Source organism: Mytilus californianus, unplaced genomic scaffold (assembly GCF_021869535.1).
Source record: "Mytilus californianus isolate M0D057914Y unplaced genomic scaffold, xbMytCali1.0.p SCAF_12, whole genome shotgun sequence".
Lineage (NCBI taxonomy): Eukaryota > Metazoa > Mollusca > Bivalvia > Mytilida > Mytilidae > Mytilus > Mytilus californianus.
The window spans coordinates 9,932,530-9,953,099 of NW_026262604.1; the positions used below are offsets into that span (position 1 = coordinate 9,932,530).

General features: G+C 32.8%; 1 protein-coding gene across 1 annotated transcript; it reads left to right on the forward strand.

Annotated features, from left to right (window-relative positions):
• The first annotated feature begins 5,778 nt into the window (after positions 1–5,778).
• On the forward strand, positions 5,779–19,734 carry LOC127721334 (collectin-12-like). The gene is made up of 5 exons (XM_052228087.1): positions 5,779–6,147; positions 7,654–7,698; positions 16,205–16,299; positions 17,418–17,496; positions 17,960–19,734. Exons 1-5 carry the CDS (start codon positions 5,784–5,786, stop codon positions 18,184–18,186), a joined length of 810 nt encoding a protein of 269 aa, XP_052084047.1. The 5' UTR covers positions 5,779–5,783; the 3' UTR covers positions 18,187–19,734.
• The last annotated feature ends 836 nt before the right edge of the window (positions 19,735–20,570 follow it).

Here is a 20,570-nt window from a genome sequence, read left to right on the forward strand (position 1 = left end):
TTTGCTGTTTATCATACGTGGACCTCTTGAATTCTTAGATTAGTTGTGTCGTTGGATTGCTGTGTCTGTGACATTTCTTGTTATGCGGACTCTTATCTTCATTGCATCTCAACGTTTACCTTTATATAATAGAGAAGCGGAAGATACCAATGGAATATGCAAACGCATAAGTCGGCAACAAACTGATAGCGACATTGCCAAAAAAAAAAAAAAAAGAAAACGACCTAAGGACAAGCAACAGCGAGCATAACACAGCATCGAAAACTAAAAACTGAGAAACACGAACCCCACCAAAAACCGAAGGTTTGTAATCTTTTATAGCTTGTAATCAATTACTGATGTATAATGATCCTCACTGATATGAAGATGGCAATTGAGGGTACTCGGAAATCTTATCAGAAGTACATATCTCTTCACAAATTGAAATAATCAAATACGTTTGACAGACCTTCATTCCGTTCACACTTTTCATAACCTTGAGGGAATATTCTTTTCTATAATTATCCTAAGAACTTCAATATATTTTCAAACTCACTAAACAACAAATACTGTTTCATGTTATTAAAAGAGAACAGACTGAAGAAGTTTCATCGCCACTGAAAATGAGCGAAGAAGTTGAACTGTTTAAAATTCTACAAACTGAAGACAGGAATGAATCGGAATTTCAAACCAGAGAAATTATTGGAACTAATGTGGATGATGATAAACTTGCTGAAATTCGTAAAGCGAGTAGGAAAAAAGATAAATTAATTTGTGCTTTGACTGTGGTGCTATTGGTTGGTTTTTCACTTGCAGTAACAGCCGTTGTCGTGAGTCTGAAAGGTAGGTATATTTCTTACCCTTCAAAACATTGTGACTACTTGTTTTTCCTCTTATTTCTGGTGCTGATTATTAACATATCTTATTACAGTAACTTTTTCTATTGTCATAAAAATTTATGTATTAAAGTGTCACATATTGATTGTTATAAAACCTCTACAAAATCTCTAATATTAAAACAGAAAACAATATATATACAGCCATAAAAATATAACAGTATGACACTTTATACATTGATCATCAAAGTTTAAACAACTTCACAAAACTCATTAAAAGTTTAAAATCCATACATCTGTAAACTTGTATAAATATCTAAGGATAAACCAATATCATGACTATGGTATGTGAGTAAATATCTCTACTGATCAAGATATTTGTATTTATAAATCCCCATTCTGTCAAAACATTTATCTTCATGTTACGCTATTTACATAGAGGGATGACACACGCTTTCACTAGTCAACTAAGTTTGATCCGAAACGATCATTTTGATCTAAACAGCTCATAAAAATATTCCCCTTTTTTTTTATATGAACAATAAATCAACAAGTAATTTTTAGTCTCTCAGTCAATTTTAAAGTTTAGCCACTGCAGTAAATCCAGTACTGTTCAGATTATTCGCTTGTAGCCAACTAAGTCTGAAACATTAGTGAACGACAAAAAATTACTGAGTAATTTATTGTTAAGATTTTTCAAATGATGTTCTGACCTAAATGACCGCTTAAAGCTTAAATACTTTTACTACTGTTTGGAATATAAGGGGTAAAACAAGTGGGGATGTGGAATACAGGGGTACAACAAGTGAGGCTGTGGGATATAGGGGTTGAAAGAAGTGGGGATGTGGGATATAGGGGTTCAAAGAAGTGGGGATGTGGGATATAGGGGTAAAACAAGTGGGGATGTGGGATAGAGGGAGTTAATGATATTGCTGAAAATTGTATATCTTTAGGTTGATTATTTGCCGATGACACATCTCTCAGCTACTCTAGTCGTGACACGTCACAAATAAAATCAGTGATCAGTCACGACCTGAGTGAGCTGAGCGATTGGTATAAGAAATGGCTGATGTCCTTTAACCCAGAAAAAAAATAGAAATTATGTTGTTTTCGTACATTGAAACTCCGGAAATGAATTTCAATGGTAAGAATATTAAAGTTACAGATTTTCATAAAAACTTGGGTGTTACATTTAGTAGAGATGCTAAATGGAACACTCATGTGGAAAGTATCATAAAAAAAGTATCGAAACATTTGAAAGTACTTAGAAAACCAATGTACAGATTAAGTAGGAATAACGTAGAAAAGCTATACTTGACTTTTATAAGACCGTTACTCGAATACGCCTGTGAAGTTTGGGATAGTATGGGTGTGGGTTATTGTAACAAATTAGAGCAGCTGCAGCTTGAGGCAGCCAGAATTGTAACAGGTCTTCCTATTTATACTAGTAGTAGAATTATTTATGATGAGATTGGTTGGGAAACTTTAGCTGAACGAAGAGAAAGGAGGAAGTTACAATTATTTTATAATATCCAACATAATAATGCACCAGCCTATCTTTACAATTTAGTTCCACCAACAATCCAAAGTACAGCTGTTTACCCCTTACGTAATGGGAATGATATAATATACCCTTTTTGTAGACTTTCATTGACCCAAGAATCCTTCATACCTTCAACTATACGACTGTGGAATAACCTTAATGTGGTGACCCGCAACATTGACTCTTTAGGTAAATTTAAAACTGAATTCAAAAATCTTAAACTGAATTCAAAAGCCCAAGTACCTAAATATTATAAATTTGGCAATCGTAAACTCAACATCATTTTGACTCAACTAAGATTCTCAGCCTCTTTTTTGAATTATGATCTTAACAGAGTCAATATAGTTTCAGATCCGTCTTGTAGCTGTGGTGCTAAGCGTGAAGATTCATTTCACTTCTTTTTTGAATGTCCTAATTATACGAATATAAGAATCAAACTATCTAATAATCTGAACTGGTTACCAGAGAACTCTCTACTAAATTTGAACATCTAAACCTCCGGTGATTCGTCATTAACTAATGATGAAAATGAAAGAATTGTAAAGAATGTATATGAATTTATTAAATAGTCAAAGAGGTTTCTAATTGTGTAATACAGCACACTAAAGTGCATATTCATGTATAATGTGTACAACCACTCACATCATCACACATCATCTTTTTACATATCCAATATATATAATGTATTGTTTGCATGCATGCTTTGTAAAAAATTCTATTGTTATAAATTGTTCATGGGATAAGACTTTATAAGTTTGATTAACTTGTGTCTCATCCCTTTTGCATATTTAAGCAAATAAAATATGTTTCAACTCAAAAAAGGAGTAAAACAAGTGGGGATGTGAGAAATAAGGGGTAAAACAAGTGGGGATGTGGGATATAAGGGGTAAAACAAGTAAGGATGTGGGATATAAGGGTAAAACAAGTGAGGATTTGGGACACAGAGGGTAAAACAAGAGAGGATGTGGGATATAGAGGATAAAACAAGTGATGATGTGAGATATAAGGGTAAAACAAGTGGGGATGTGGAATACAGAGGGTAAAACAAGTAGGGATGTGGGATATAAGGGTAAACAAGTGAAGATGTGGGATATAAGGGGTAAACAAGTGTTTCAACTCAAAAAGGGAGTAAAACAAGTGAGGATGTGGGATATAAGGGTAAAACAAGTGGGGATGTGGGATATAAGGGTAAAAAAAGTGAGGATGTGGGATATAAGGGTAAAACAAGTGAGGATGTGGGATACAGAGGGTAAAACAAGTGGGGATGTGGGATATAGGGGTAAAACAAGGAGGATGTGGGATACAAGGGTAAAACAAGTGGAGATGTGGGATACAGAGGGTAAAACAACTGGAGATGTGGGGTATGGGGAGTAAAACAAGTGAGGATGTGGGATGTAGGGGATAAAACAAGTGGAGATGTGGGATATAGGGGGTAAAACAAGGGGAATGTGGGATATAGGGGTAAAACAAGTGGGGATGTGGGATATAGGGGGTAAAACAAGTGGGGATGTGGGGTATAGGGATGAAACAAGTATGGATGTGGGATATAGGGAGTAAAACAAGTGGGGATGTGGGATATAGGGGGTAAAACAAGGCGGATGTGGGATATAGGGGATAAAACAAAGGGGGATGTAGGATATAAGGGGTAAAATAAGCGGGGATGTGGGATATAAGGGGTAAACAAGTGAGGATGTAGGATATAAATGTAAAACAAGTGGAGATGTGGGATACAGAGGGTAAAACAAGTTGGGATGTGGGATATAAGGGGTAAAACAAATAGGGATGTGGGATATAGGTGTAAAACAAGTTAAGATGTGGGATATAGGGAGTAAAACAAGTGGGGATGTGGGATATAAGGGGTAAAACAAGTGGGGATGTGGGATATAGGGAGTAAAACAAGTAGGGATGTGGGATATAGGGGGTAAAACAAGTGGGCATGTGGGATATAGGGGTGAAACAAGGGGGGATGTGGGATATAGGGGTAAAACAAGTGGGGATGTGGGATATCGGGGTAAAACAAGTATGGCTGTGGGATATAGAGGGTAAAACAAGTGGGGATGTGGGATATAAGGGGAAAAAGTTAAATCTATTAAAAGGAAGAGGAAAAAAGTGGGAAGTGGGAAACAATTTAGATAGATCTGGGAAAAGCACGAAAAGAGCACACCCTTGATATTTGCCTTTGTAGATATGTGTTTACATTTGGTTGTCATATTTTCTATCGGCTTAAAACTTTGTATAATCAATGTATTGTCTAGATTCCTTAAGTTCTTTTGTTGTTTTGCTCTTTTTTAGCTAATTATGCTACACTAACTTTAAAAAGCGAAAAAACAGACGACAGATTATTGTTCTAGGAAACCTGCAGTTGCCTAAAACGTTTTGTCATTGTATTTTATTGTATTGTTGATACTGTTATATTCATATAAATTGTTGATAATTTGAGTTTTAATCTTATATAAGTTTTTGAATGTAATTGAAGTTTTATTTTAGGGTAAAATATTCTTAACAACCGATGTTATAACAATGCCCCCGTTATAAAATCTTATAAAAATATGGACAACAGAAGATATATATACTTATTCGCAATTAATTTACCATTCAGGCACTTGATTCGATTATAATTAATGCATATTTCTTTCCTTAAATAGATAAATTGCATTGATCATGTTGATGTTAGATAGATACTTTTACATTGTATTTCAGCGTACTATATGGAAAAGAGTTCAGGACTAGATAAGCAGATACAACAATTGGCATTAAATACTTCCGGTTTAGAAAGACAAGTTCAGAGGTTTTTCAAATCAATTGGGTAAAATACACTACCATTTAAATGATATTTCGAGTCATGTTGGCTTTATAGACCTTTTATTTTTTAATCAAATTTATTCTATTAATATACAATAGATTCTACTAAATTTGCAGACACCATTATAATGCCTTATTCTAAAGGGAAGCAGCTTTCACTCTGAATTCAAGTCGCTTAACATATATTTTAAAGTTATTTCTACATTCTGGCTTTGCACTAGCTTTCAGTAACTGCGAGTACTTTATATTGTTGCTTTGTGTCAATTGTTTTTTAGTTCTTTTTGTGTCACGAACCGATCTTTTGACTTAAGCCAATTGCAACTGATTTTTACATGTTTAACACTGTCACATTCTATATGTGCCTACCTCAAGTCAGAATCCTGTAATTCAGAGGTTATCGTAAGTAATTTTGTTATAAGTTAGGTTGCTAGTTTTCTCGTTTGAATTGTTTCACATTTTTTTTATAGCCGACTATACAGTATTGGTTTTTCTCACTGTTGAAATCCGTACGATGCCCTATAATTGCTTATATCTATTTCATTTGAACTCTAATGTATATTTGTCTCATACAATGGCAATCATACCACATCTCTTTATTTGATATTAAAGGTGAAAAAGGACCAATGGGAGAAAAAGATGGAAATGGTACAAAAGGCTCAGCTGGTGAGATAGGTAAAAACAGAGATGTAGGAAAAAGTGGTCGGAAAGGCATAATTGGAGACAAAGGTGCAGTTGGCACAAAAGGTCCAAATGGAGACAAAGGTGCGGTTGGTGAAAAGGGTCACAAGGGCGAAAGAGGCCTAACTGGTCTACTTGGTCCTACCGGAAGCAGAGGATTAGCTGGAGAAAAAGGACAAACAGGTGATAAAGGTCAAAATGGGGAAAATGGACTTCCTGGCTCAAATGGTGAACATGGTGAAAGGGGTATCAGAGGTGACAAAGGCTCAATAGGAATTATCGGTCCTATTGGCAACAAAGGCCAAAGAGGTAAGACTATAAAAATAAGTTCAAGTTGAATGTTTAAAGTACATGATCTGTTTGATTAACTATGTAGATATAAGAAGATGTGGTATGAGTGCCAATGAGACAACTCTCCATTCAAGTCAAAATTTATAAAAGTAAACCATTATAGGTCAAAGTACGGTCTTCAACACGGAGCCTTGGCTCACACCGAACAGCAAGCTATAAAGGGCCCCAAAATTTACTAGTGTAAAACCATTCAAACGGGAAAATCAACGGTCTAACCTATATAAAAAACGAGAAACGAGAAACACTTATGAACCACATCAACAGACGACAACTTCTAAACATCAGATTTCTGACTTAGGACAGGTGCAAACAATTGCAGTGGGTTTAAACGTTTTAATAGTACCAATCCTTAAATATCATAATAGACGAGTTTCAAACGCGTGCATTTTCCCTTACGTTTCCCATGTAACAGTAATTATATTATGAAGTATGAAACGATTTTTTATTGACGTTATTTACGCCGATTGACCTTGAGTCAACCGATGTTACTCATTAATCATATAACACAACTCGAGATTGGTCTATTAAAAATATAGTTTGATAGGTTATATACCAGAAGACAGTTGTTGATCAATTTAAATAAAAAAATCATGAAATATGTTCTATGAGTTGAATGTCACATATCTGAAAAATAATTCATTTGCCTTTATATATATACACATATTTTAATAACCCGTTTTTCATTATGATGAATATTGTAATTCATTTTTATTTAATTCTGAAAAGGGAAGTCCGGACTAGCGACAAAATCATACGTTACTAAAGTATCTATTTGTCTAATTGCCCTTCTCAAATTCATTGTCGGTCTGATAATTACTTTAAGTATACAAATTTTACATGTTTAAAACATACTTTATATAAAAATAAGAAAATGTGGTATGATTGCCAATGAGACAACTCTCCAAAAGAGACCAAATGACACAGAAAATAACGACTATGGCCTTTATATCCATTTTAGAAATACTTCTAGGAACAAGTAAAACAGAAACTTGATGATATAGAATGATCTGAATAAATGTAGCAATATTATAATCTTTATTAATACACACGTTATTTTATGAACAATTACATTGAAAGTTTTAAGTACAGTTTAAATCCATATTACGATGTGAATTCATAAATGTTTACAAAAGTTATATGTGAACATATATTGGGGAATGTCTTTTTTTCATTACATAGTTTGTATACATAAAATGTGAAAGTGAACATACAATGATGTTGACTAATTATTGTAGACCAAACAAAATATTGATTACAAATTATATACTTTTTATTAAACATTATGAACATATGTTATGTTGCACGTGAGTACGACTCTTTTGGGATGCTAATTATGTTTCACAGAAATCTACGAGAGGAAACCCAGATATAGAAAAAGCCATCTAAATTAAACTTTGCCTGGTTGAGTTGAAACCTTAATTTCTAAATAATGTATAAATGGGTTACTCTTACTATCAATTGCAGGAGAACGAGGACAAAAGGGTGAAAAAGGAAGTCCTGGAGAATCAGGTATCTAAATACACTATCATGTCAATAAATATAGAAATGTTAAATTCTTGATTGTAATCAATTAGAAACGGTAACATCCAAAGCTTTTCATGATGAAACTAGAATGTTCCTATATATTAATGAGTGTTGAATAAAAGTCAGTGTGACAGTAACCGACCAACTCGGATTTCTATCAATAATTGTATGCAAAAGGCAATATGACAGTTATCAAACAACTCAAAATTCTATCAAGGAGTGCTGAACACGTCAGTATGAAAGTAACTGTACAATTCAGATTGAAAACAATAAGTTTGAGAAAAACATCCGTGTGACAGTAATCCAACAACTCAGAATTATATCAATGAGTGTTGGATAAACGTCTGTGTGACAGTAACCAACAAATCAGAATTATATCAATGATTGTTGGACAAACGTCATAACTTGATTAAATGTGTATTCCAATTGCATAGAGTTCAATAGAAAAATGAACTCGTAATAACAACACTGCGCTTCATGTGTATTCTAGACTAGACGTCATCTAACTAACCATCAACATAACCTCCGATTGTAATATGACCTGATTAATACATGCATATAACTAATAAATAAACCAACTGATAAAAAAAAAAAAAAACACGTTCAAAGGTATATTGATGTTTTTTAGATCTGTCTGAATACATGTAATAAGTTTTAAAAAATATGTATATCATCATTCTTTCTTTATAAGAACTATTTTTTTGTAGGCTAGTTCAGTCAACGAAATAAAGTTTTCTAGTGGCTCTCTTGTTTCCTTTTCAATGTTGACATCCTTTTGATGCTACTAACTAAACAAACTAAACACATGCGCAAGCCACCTCGAGTTAAGGTTCAAACAAATTGCAGAATACATAGTATTTAAATGAATTTGAATAATTGACTTCCAAGCCAATAATACATCCATAACGTTTCACACTGGTTCTCCGTTAAAGCGCCCATTTTATGACGTTAATTTGTCCCACCGTAAGAAAGCAAAACTAACGACTTCGAGTTATATATATCCGTAGCTTGTTATACTTATATCTGAGATTTTTATATTTCTTTATTATCTATATTTTTAATTTTCATAAAGTTTAGTACATGTTGCACAACGATAGTGATCGGTACACCGGCCGTCAAAATATTTTTTTCGTAAACCTGTAATTTCCGTTAACGGAAAAAAGACCAAGCAGGACAAAATATTAAGCACAACATTGAGTGTGATTTGAGTTAAATTTGACTATAAGATTACCATAAATAATTTTGCCTATAACAATGGTCATTTATTCCAAATCATATCAGTCTGAAAAACTAAACAAAGTTGAAAACTGCAGAGATTTGTTAAGCATGTGATCTCCGTGGAATGGTCTATTCTAAACAAACACCTATTTTAAAAATAAATTTTACATCCAACAGATCGATATCGTTGTCAACATTTAATTTTAGGGACTCATCATTTTTTATCTGGGAGGGGGGGGGGGGGGTCAAAATGCAGGGGGGATCAAGTTTTTTTTCTGTATGTGGACAAGGGGGTTCAATTTTTTTTATAAATTCAAAGTCGGGGGATCAATATTTTTTGCATTTGGAAATAAGTAGTTCACATACTTCAAGAGACAAAATGTCAAGAAGAACATTACAGCAGTCTAATTGAAAGATATTTTTAACACCATTCATATACAATTAAGTAAGACACCACAAGACTTTGGTGATGTAGGAAGCTGCCATTTTGTGTCATTTTGTCCTATATAAAATGCATAGGTGCTTCATAATCCGAATAATTTAGTTGTTATATTTTACTCACGTCGATCACTAAATTAACAAGCATTATTGCCAATGTATCTTTTTGTTTTCATTACAAGAGCCCTTTGGGTCCATTTATACCTCTCACTCCCTCAAAATTTGTACTTTTTAGGCTAATAAATCAAAAATTTGAGGTTACTATCACACATTTATGAATGAACTGTGACAATAAATGAGTAATTGAATTGTTCAAGCTGAAAGCAGGAACTATCCATATAAAAGTTTAGCGACTCAATGGAGGTTTCAATAAGGCCATACGTAAAACTTAAGTTTAAGCAGCGTTCAAGAGAGGGACATATAAATAATGTGTTGTTACTGTTTCAAAAAGTTTACTTTTTAATGTATATTTTTACAGAGTTACTCAGAATCAAGTTTTCTTTAATAGCCCAATATAGGAAATTAGAAAAAAAAATCAGAAAAAGCTACTCAAAGCACTGGCTTGCTCTACCTACTAATATTCATGGAAGAGGCCTCATGATGGGAGAGCCCTATTTCAAGGCAATTTTCCCTCAAATAAGTTTTGGGATTCAATCCACTGAGAATATTTCATTTTCAATATTTCCTTGAAATAACATGATAAGTGATTTGCATGTTAAAATTTTGGCATGTTTAATAGAGGCGGGGTCACATTTTTTAAATGTTTTTACAGGGGGGATCAAATAAAAATAGTGAAATATTATGGGGGGGATCAAGAAATTTTGTATTTATGATTTCAAAATGACCAGCCCCCCCTCCCAGGTAAAAAATGATAAGTCCCTTAGTACAAATTCTATCTTCAGATGTACACGTATTAATCTTCGAAATGTAACATCCGTGGAATGTAATCTCCGTTGACGTTTTGGTAAAGAGTGCTTTCTATCACGTCCGCACTTCTATCGAGTATGGCATGCCAAATAAACATATTAGATAATTATTACGGATGGCGAATATATAGCTTACAGATCAATAACATACATTGTAATTATAGATATAAGAAGACACCATGTGACAATTTTTATTAATCAATTGTTTAAGTGTAACACAGTCGCTTTTTTCTCAGACCTAGGAAAAAAAACGAACCGGATGATTTTATAGAGAATAATACATGGCAAAATCCGTATCACATGCCGTATCATCCCGAGATACCAATATCAGCCAGAGGGATGATACGGCATGTGATACGGATTTTGCCATGTATACGCTTTATCACAGATTTAAACAGGAGAGTATGTAGGAACTGCTTACTGATCTAAAGCACCTGGGTTACCTTCAGATTTATTCATTTTTGCCATGTTTTAAAAGTTTTATCATATATAGGAACTGCTTATTGGGTTACCTTTCAATTTAGGTCCTGTTGTCCATAGAAATATTTTGCTTATTGTATTTTTTGTTTGTTTGTGTTTTGTATGGTAGTTCATTCAGTTCTTTTTATCCTCCTTTAGTAATGTTGTACTATATAAAACACATTCTGAATAAAACATGTTAATAAAAAAATAGCAACAATAAACCAACAATTTATTAACAAGTTTACTGTAATAAACAAGAGACTACTTTGAGACTGGTGAGTAAAATGTGCGGATTTGAAATATAAAAATCTAGTTTAACAAACATCGGACTTCGTGTAAATTTAGTCAGAATCACTACTGTCATAAATGAGAAATCCAAATAGGGGTGCGATAAAGGGTAGTCATGTGATAAAGGGGTGTGATAATGGGTGCGCATCAAAGTTGAGCGATACGGATTAAACAGCAGGCTATTTATCAAATATTCAAAACTTCTGTATTTACTACTAAATATAAATTATGATAAATATCAATATTAATGCAAGTACATAATTTTAACCTGTTTTCAATATTCAAGATATGTAACGTTTATTATTAATATAAATTTGATACCGAATTTAATACGATTTAACAATTATGCAAGTAGCCATTAAAATTGCTCTGCTTAATGAGTTTTATATCATGTTGCACAGGGAAACAAGCTTTTAAATACTTTCTTTCATTTAAATGAAATTACGACGTCGGCTGAGAGGGTATGGTATATATTGTCCGTTACAGTTATTAACAACACCTTGTACAAATATTCTTTTCGAAAATTAAAACAGTTAAATAATAAATAAACGATATAATGGAATTTGATGCGACTGTCATACAAGTGAGAGGTTTAGTGCTTTAAAACCAGGTTCAATCCACCATTTTCTACATTTGAAAATGCCTGTTCCAAGTCAGGAATATGACAGTTGTTGTCCATTCGTTTGATGTGTTTTATCATTTGATTTTGCCATTTGATAAGGGACTTTCCTTTTGAATTTTCCTCGGAGTTCAGTATTTTTGTGATTTTACTTTTTAAATAGATCAACAAAACTATCCGTCACAATATAATATATATGACGGTCTGGATTAGGGGAGGGGGGTCTACATTTCTGTATTCTGTAATTCTGTAGGCCATTTTTCTCTATTCAGTAAGAAATATGATTATTCTGTAAAATTCTTGTGTTCAGATCCTGCATATGAAAATTTCCTGTTGTATCATAATATTGACATGATAAATCTTCTTGTCTGTATCAACGACATACGTATGACGACACTACCCCGCACCCCAACCCCATTTTTTTAAAATCTGTCACTGTACTGCACAAATGATACCATTTATCAATTTTGATTAATATCTGAATATCTGATTAAACCAAACGGGGGAGAAATTTCTTCGTGATAATTTGGATATCTGGGATAATAAACAGAAGTTAAGATGACATGATGTATATTTGATCATATTTTGTTTGTCATATGAGGTACTAGTACTGAGAAGCTGCATTCAGTTTTATAACAGAGACAGTACCGGTAGTTAACCGACATTAAGAGAAATCTGAAATCCGATAGAGACTAAAAATTCAATCACCAGAACTAGATTTTATCCTTGATTGCCCTACTGTCCAATAAAATATTAAAGCATTGCCTATTAATCAATTGTTTTGGAGAATATTAAAATATATTTAACATTTATTGGTACAAAAAATACCCCCAAAAAATCTAAGACAATGTCATCCGTTCTCAAGCATCAGTCTTCCAACCCTTACCATTAAATTGTTTGTTTTTTGTTTAATTATAATGAGTTATGGATCTTACAAATATGAAACTGAAGATGCAGGAATTATGTCGACGAAAGAGCCGTTTTATTTCTGCAATTCCTTTCAATTCCCTTTAATTATCCATTGATAAATTTTGAAATTATAAAGAAACTAAGGTTTCAACTCCATCGGGCAAAGTTAATCTTCGAATGATTTGGCTATTTTTTTTTTATGTCCTTTTTGGTCATATGGCTCATCAACTCTTTCTGTTCTTTTACATCCTTGGCTCTCAAATATTCGGCGCTGGGCGTAAATGATGAAGATAAATCCAAAATAGAGCTTTGGAACGAAATGATACGTTAACTCGTGCAAGATCGTGATTTTGGAGAAAAATACCGATGCTTATGAATGTATATAATTTGCATCGCTTATTTCAATAAACCATTTCCGATTACGACCAGTTCAACATTTCATTCCAAATGATCTACTTGTCTATTGTCAATTATCAATAATAAATTTGATATGCAAAAAAAGCAAAGTTTCATTATTCTGTAAATTATTTATTACTGAAATCAGTATTTTCTTTACCTTATTCTTATAATGTTTATACAATTATTTTAATTACACCCCATTATTTTCTATTCTTTATTTGATTGCCTATTTTTCTTCATTCTTTATTTTTTAAGGGGGGGGGGGGGGGGCATTATTTTCTATTCTATAAACCACCTCATATATCTTGGGTTATTTCAAATAAATATCAGATATTCAAGCGGAATAGGATACATAATACTACTGGGCCTCGGTGGCCGAGTGGTCTAAGTAGTTACTACTGTAATCACTAGCGAGTCAACACTGAGGTTGTGAGTTCGAACCTCGCTCGTGCGGGTGCACTCGACTCCAATCTTAATTTACTAGGATTGTCAGTTTTCCTATCGAAGGTCGGTGGTTTTCTCCGGGCACTCCGGCTTCCTCTACAAATAAAAACTGGCCGCCACGAAACAGCCCAAAGGCGGCGCTTAAAAGTGGCGTTAAAACACCAAAACAAATCAAATCATTATACTACTAGTATAAGAGTATCTACAAGGAGAAGCTGTTTAGTTGGTCGTTTTTAGTTTTCTTTTTTAAAATTAAAGTCGGTGAGATTAATTTGCTGCAACCAACCAACAAAGAGGGTTGCCTACTATGAATAAAAAATCTATGGAAAATATTTTTATATTTTATTTTTCGCTGTTTGTTGTTGTTTTTGTCGTCTCACTCTCGTCATGGTTTTGTTTATTTTTATAAGTGTTAACTTTGGGTTTTTTTAAATTCTTTTTTAACGACAACGCATGGAATATCTTATTTATTGTTTGAAAATTCTTCTCTCGGTCATAATTCTGCATGAAATATCTGCCACTGTACTTTCAGAAAACAACAATCAATCAATCATTATTCCTCTAAAATTGCAGTATTGTAATAACTTTAAACATTATCAATAAAAGTGATTCGTTTAATCCTTTGATCTGATATAAACACGTCTCATCACTCTCCTATATTAACATTTCTAATTTCCGATACCAAGGAAAAAAGTATTATTGAATATCAAAGGAAGTAACCTATCAAAGATTCAGGGGTTGTGTTTCGTCTACAAAAGAATATTCTTAGTTATTCAAACTATTCAAAGCAAGGGATGAATGCATTATACGCCATTCTTGTGCATTTTGAAAATATTTATAAATATGACCACATCAATGATAATTCATGGTAACACAGATTGGCACACTAGATGATGATGATGATGATGGTGAGGTGAAGGAGGAGGAGGGGGAGGGGAGGAGGCGGCAAATTATATGCATATTCGGGTCGAAAGCATGTTAATACGATATTAATATTTATTCTGCTTTGTTCAAGACCAACACGCTGAGTCGATTTTTTTTGGTGTACTAGTTCACAAGCAAACAGTCCACAGGAAGATTATCACCTTAATTTGTGTTAATTTCAACTCACAAGAAAAACGCACATAAAAGTTTTTGAGAATTAATAAAGATAAAAAAAACACCGTAAAAATAATGATTTCAAAGTTTTTAGCATTTTCGGTATTGAAAATCACGCTATCAGATAACGACGTCAAAGGAAATAAAATGACGTTAAATGTATTTTTTTGACATTTTTTCATCTAAACTGTCTCGATCATTACAAATTGACGGTAAAAAATTACATGCTGAAATTGATATGTTGGAAAGAATATACTATGAGGATGTTCCATGTTCTTTATTTACAAGTTTTGCTGCAATTTATATTTTATCATTGTTTTACTCGGACGTTGGGTGCTTTACCGGAGAACCAGTGTCCAGCGCTTATTTTGTTAAAATTGAACCGAACTGACTGCCAATAGGACAATATTTATATTCCGGTTTCCTATAAATGCTAGAAACAAATAAATCCATATTTTATTTTTTTCATCTGAATTACCCCTTAAGAATCGTCTTTTAGTTAATTCGTTTAACATTTCGACCCAGCAACATATAATCTGAGAGATCCCTTTCAAACGAATTCGCAGATCTATCGTATTCAAGACTTTGTGTCGTCTATTGTACACATGTATCATACCTTCAAAGGTCAACCATCATATATCTGCTCTATTGGTTTGTGTAGTCTGTCGTAGACATGTATCATATCTTCAAAGGTCAACCATCATATATCTGCTCTATTGGTTTGTGTAGTCTGTCGTACACATGTATCATACCTTCAAAGGTCAACCATCATATATCTGTAGTCTGTCGTAGACATGTATCATACCTTCAAAGGTCAACCATCATATATCTGCTCTATTGGTTTGTGTAGTCTGTCGTAGACATGTATCATATCTTCAAAGGTCAACCATCATATATCTGCTCTATTGGTTTGTGTAGTCTGTCGTAGACATGTATCATATCTTCAAAGGTCAACCATCATATATCTGCTCTATTGGTTTGTGTAGTCTGTCGTACACATGTATCATATCTTCAAAGGTCAACCATCATATATCTGCTCTATTGGTTTGTGTAGTCTGTCGTAGACATGTATCATATCTTCAAAGGTCAACCATCATATATCTGCTCTATTGGTTTGTGTAGTCTGTCGTACACATGTATCATACCTTCAAAGGTCAACCATCATATATCTGTAGTCTGTCGTAGACATGTATCATACCTTCAAAGGTCAACCATCATATATCTGCTCTATTGGTTTGTCTAGTCTGTCGTAGACATGTATCATATCTTCAAAGGTCAACCATCATATATCTGCTCTATTGGTTTGTGTAGTCTGTCGTAGACATGTATCATATCTTCAAAGGTCAACCATCATATATCTGCTCTATTGGTTTGTGTAGTCTGTCGTACACATGTATCATACCTTCAAAGGTCAACCATCATATATCTGTAGTCTGTCGTAGACATGTATCATACCTTCAAAGGTCAACCATCATATATCTGCTCTATTGGTTTGTGTAGTCTAGTTTACACATGTATCATACATTCAAAGGTCAACCATCATATATCTGCTCTATTGGTTTGTGTAGTCTGATCAACTCAGGTTTCAGATCTTGACTCTTTTGTATTGTATACATGTTTCCCTTTAAAGATGGACAGAACCATAATATTCTCATTTGATGCGTAAATAGAAATATGTGTGCTTTTTTAGCTATTACAGTTATGTGTGGATCTGGATGGGAACAGTTAATGAATAGTTGTTACTACTTTCAATTACAATCAAAGAAGACATGGAATGATGCAAAGGTATGCATATTTATATCAAATATTAGCAAACGAACTGATATTTTATAAAGATAAGACGAGAACGCCAAGCACGTGATACTAAAACATTTGCATGATGTTAATGAAAAAAATGTACGAATTTCAGATTGTCGACACTCCCTTCCGCTACTTATACATTTCTATTCAAAAAAAGCGTATGTTCCATGTTGCTTATCACATTTGTCCATTTTGTTCTTCGATATATGTATTTTCACCCATTCACGTTTTTCATGGCAATCAGCGTCGAATTGACAATGAAATGAACAGTACGTTGTACAATAAAACCGAACAAGTATCGCAACGTAGTGCATGTAAATAAGTGTATATCAATATTCTAGCCAAAGACGAATTTCCAGTCGTTGACATGATGCAATAAAATGTACTCGAAAATATATGACAATGGCAACTCTTTACAATGCAGCAATATTAACTTTGCAAATGAATTGCGTATTAAAAAGTAATGCCATTTATTTTTTTAATACGAATTTGATTAGCTCGAATATTACCTCGCCAAAACGGACTTGCTTATTATTGTTGCTGAACACAATTCATCTAGTCGATATCGAGAGCAAAGTATAACTTTTCTATAAAAGTTAACTGCACTTTTAAGTTGAAATTATTTTTAACACTTTGTATAAATATGCAAGAAATAAAACCAAATTATAATCATGGTAGTATATTTCCTTGTTTTTTTCAAAAACAAAGTTGGCTGGTTATATTAGTCCGATACATGTTGGTGCAATGAAGATAATTAATACTTCTTAATTAGCACTTCGCTGTTGACATGAATATCAATTATATGGTCATTTGTATAAATTTCCTGTTACAAAACTTAGAATTTTTCAAAAAACTAAGGATTTTCTTATCCCAGGAATAGATAACCTTAGCCGTTTTTGGCACAACTTTTTGGAATTTTGGGTCCTCAATGCTCTTCAACTTTGTACTTGTTTGGCTTTATAACTATTTTGATCTGAGCGTCACTGATGAGTCTTATGTAGACGAAACGCGCGTCTGGCGTATTAAATTATAATCCTGATACCTTTGATAACAATTAACTATTTTTAGCACTTAAACTGGATTTAAATGCACTTATTTTGTAGATTGATTGTCGTAACAGGGGAGGATTTCTTGTCAAAATTGACAATGCCTTTGAAAACTGGTTCTTGAAATTCTTTATAAGTAAGCATTTTTTTTATTATAGTAGTAAATACTTTTATACACTGTTCATAATTTTCCATATTGTTGGTCTAAATTTTGTATCTGATAAAATAAGATGTTACCCCTTTTAATAAAAGGTACTGATGAATTGACAGGAAAAGTCTGAAAATACATAGCTATTTAAAGTAATAGAATATTTTAAAACAAGACTTATCGCATTCTCGGTCAATTATCGATAATTTGTTAAAACACGATTTATGTTGTTTTTATTCAAAATATTATGATTTAGCTGCGATAAGGCTAAAATCAGATTGCTTGAAATCCATTATTATGAAGAATATAAGCAAACAGTGAATATTTTTAAAAGTAAGACCGATAATTTTGTAGCAACATATGAACTGAATTATTTTTATCATCTCGATTTACTTACTTCGTTCTCAAATTTCTATGACAATAGTTCTGACATCATTATGTTTATTTTAAGATAAGAGCCAAGGTGACTTTTGGATTGGAGCACACGATTCTGTACGAGAAGGACGCTTTGTATGGGAAGCTGACAATACACCACTTACTTATACTAATTGGAATCCTGGCGAACCAAACAATGCTGGCAACAAAGAAGACTGTGCATATTTCTTTTCTGGGGATATAAGCAAATGGAATGATGCCCCATGTTCATATACAACTTTTTACATTTGTGAGAAACATTAAGCTAAACGTACTATCATATAATTGTGTAGAATATTTAGGGACTACACCCTGTTAATAATGCAACAATAGCTTAGCAGTTGTTTAATTCGCTCTCTTATAAAAAAAAGAGTGTGTCTATTTTTGGAAATTTTGATAGCGCTCGATAGTCAAAACAATAGGAACACACAAATCAAATTAGAAAAAGTAGAGCACTTAAACAAATAAAAGTTCGTAAAAGTAGCGCCATTTTATATCTGTTAAGACCATTTTCAAAGTTTTTTAAATGGTGATTTTACAAAACATTAGCTTGTCATTTATATTTAATGTCAACAGGATAACTTATCAGCTAACCTGTGATATCCTTGATTAAACGTAGGCAGTTGTATCACCCCGATCGTTATAAATACAGATCTACGATAAGTGTTGATAGTTTTCTAAGACACAAAGAAATCCTATAAATAAATCTCAGAAATACATCAAAATATTATCTGAATTTTATTATTTGTTTGGAGAAAAAGAAAATGAATGTATAATAACATTTATAAGAACATGAACAAAGAGTAAGATATATTTACAAGATGTTTAATACCAAAGAAGAAGTGTTACTAGATTATTATACAAGTGACTCTTATAAAAGATGTCGCATTTAACCAATGTTCAAGACGACTTTATGTAACTGAATAACACTTGAAATGAGATTGAACTCTGACCTTGTTTTTAGTGAAATAAGAAACTCTCCCTATAACATTGAATATAGACGAACAAAAGATTTGTCTAATTTAAGGTTTCGAAAAACATTACATCATTGTTTACAATATGCATATTATCTTAACGTTTTAAGACACATTATTCTTACTTTGAGACATCTAGGCAATTTTAAATTCGTGATTTGTCCGATTGAAAATCAAATTCACCCAATTCATAAACAGTAAAATGCAAACATAACGACACTATTCCCATAAACAAGCTTATTGTCCTGATTTCAATATGTTTGCAAAACAAAATACATGATAAACAAGTTGCTGCAAATTATTCTATAACATTAAGACTGACATGTAGTTTATACAGGGAATGTTTATCACATAACACATACTTGTTTTGACCTCACTGGATAACTGTTATTTAAGAGCAAGTGCCAGAAACATAAAAAATGGCATTTTATATATAATTAAAAGATATTGATGATTACTGTTCAAAAGGGTATATTGTGACTAACAATAGTCGGTGAAAGATGTTTTGCATGTGCTTACTATGGATTCATTATTATTTATGGGGTACCAATTTTCGATGATTTCGTGAGTACAGGGAAACCTCAAATATTAATTTCAACGAAATATAAGTTTACTTCACACTCTTCGTTAAGCACAAAATCAAATATCCACGAAATGCACGAAAATTGGTTCCCACGAAAATGAATTTATTCACAAATTTTAGCTTCGTTATTAATAAAACATTAACACTGTATAACTGTGTTATGACCGCATATTTTTCAGTTCCCTTCAGTAGGAAAGTTCTAACTTAAATATTGAAAGCCACAGATGTTTAACTGCCTAAACTAGTGAAAAGTTTTATGACCGCAAGGGATATAAAATAAACAACAAGTCCACGTAAAGTCAAAATTAGAACTATATATAGATTTTTTTAAACAATATCTGAATTATAAACGTAGAATATAATTACACAAAATTATTATAAATTATGTGAGTAATTTGCACCAGATTTAATCCTATTCACACAGACTTTGATATTTCCTATCCATGTGCAAATTGTTAAGTATGTACTTTATCGAATTAAACACAAGATACTAGAAGACGTCAATGAAAGAAGTTGAAGTAAACTCATTATAGATACAAGGATTGATTTTTTGTACGCAAGACGCGCGTTTCGTGTTAAAAAGACTCATCAGTGACGCTCGAATCAAAAAAGTTAATAAGGCCAAATGAAATACGAAGTTGTAGAGCATTGAGGACCCGAAATTCCTAAAAGTTTTGCCAAATACAGCTAAGGTAATCTATTCCTTGGGTAGAAAATCTTTATGTGAATTTTCAAAGTATATAAAGTTTATTTTCAAAGTATACCTACAATAACGTATCTCATTTGGTATGAGGTAGTTTCATGTTTGTATCGATAAATCAGAACTCCAATTAACTGAGTATAATATATGGATATGTTCTTCAAAGTTTGACGTATCGTTAGTGAGTCAACATTAGGTTTTTGTTTTATAAATCAATACAAAACCTTTTGATTACATTAAGCTCACGCTAGATCAAATAATTATATTCAGATTTTACCCCTTGCATAATAGATAATATCATTGTACCGACTATACGGTATGGGTTTTTCTCAGTGTTGAAGGCCGTATGGTTGCCTATAATTGCTTACATCAACTTTATTTGAACTTTGGT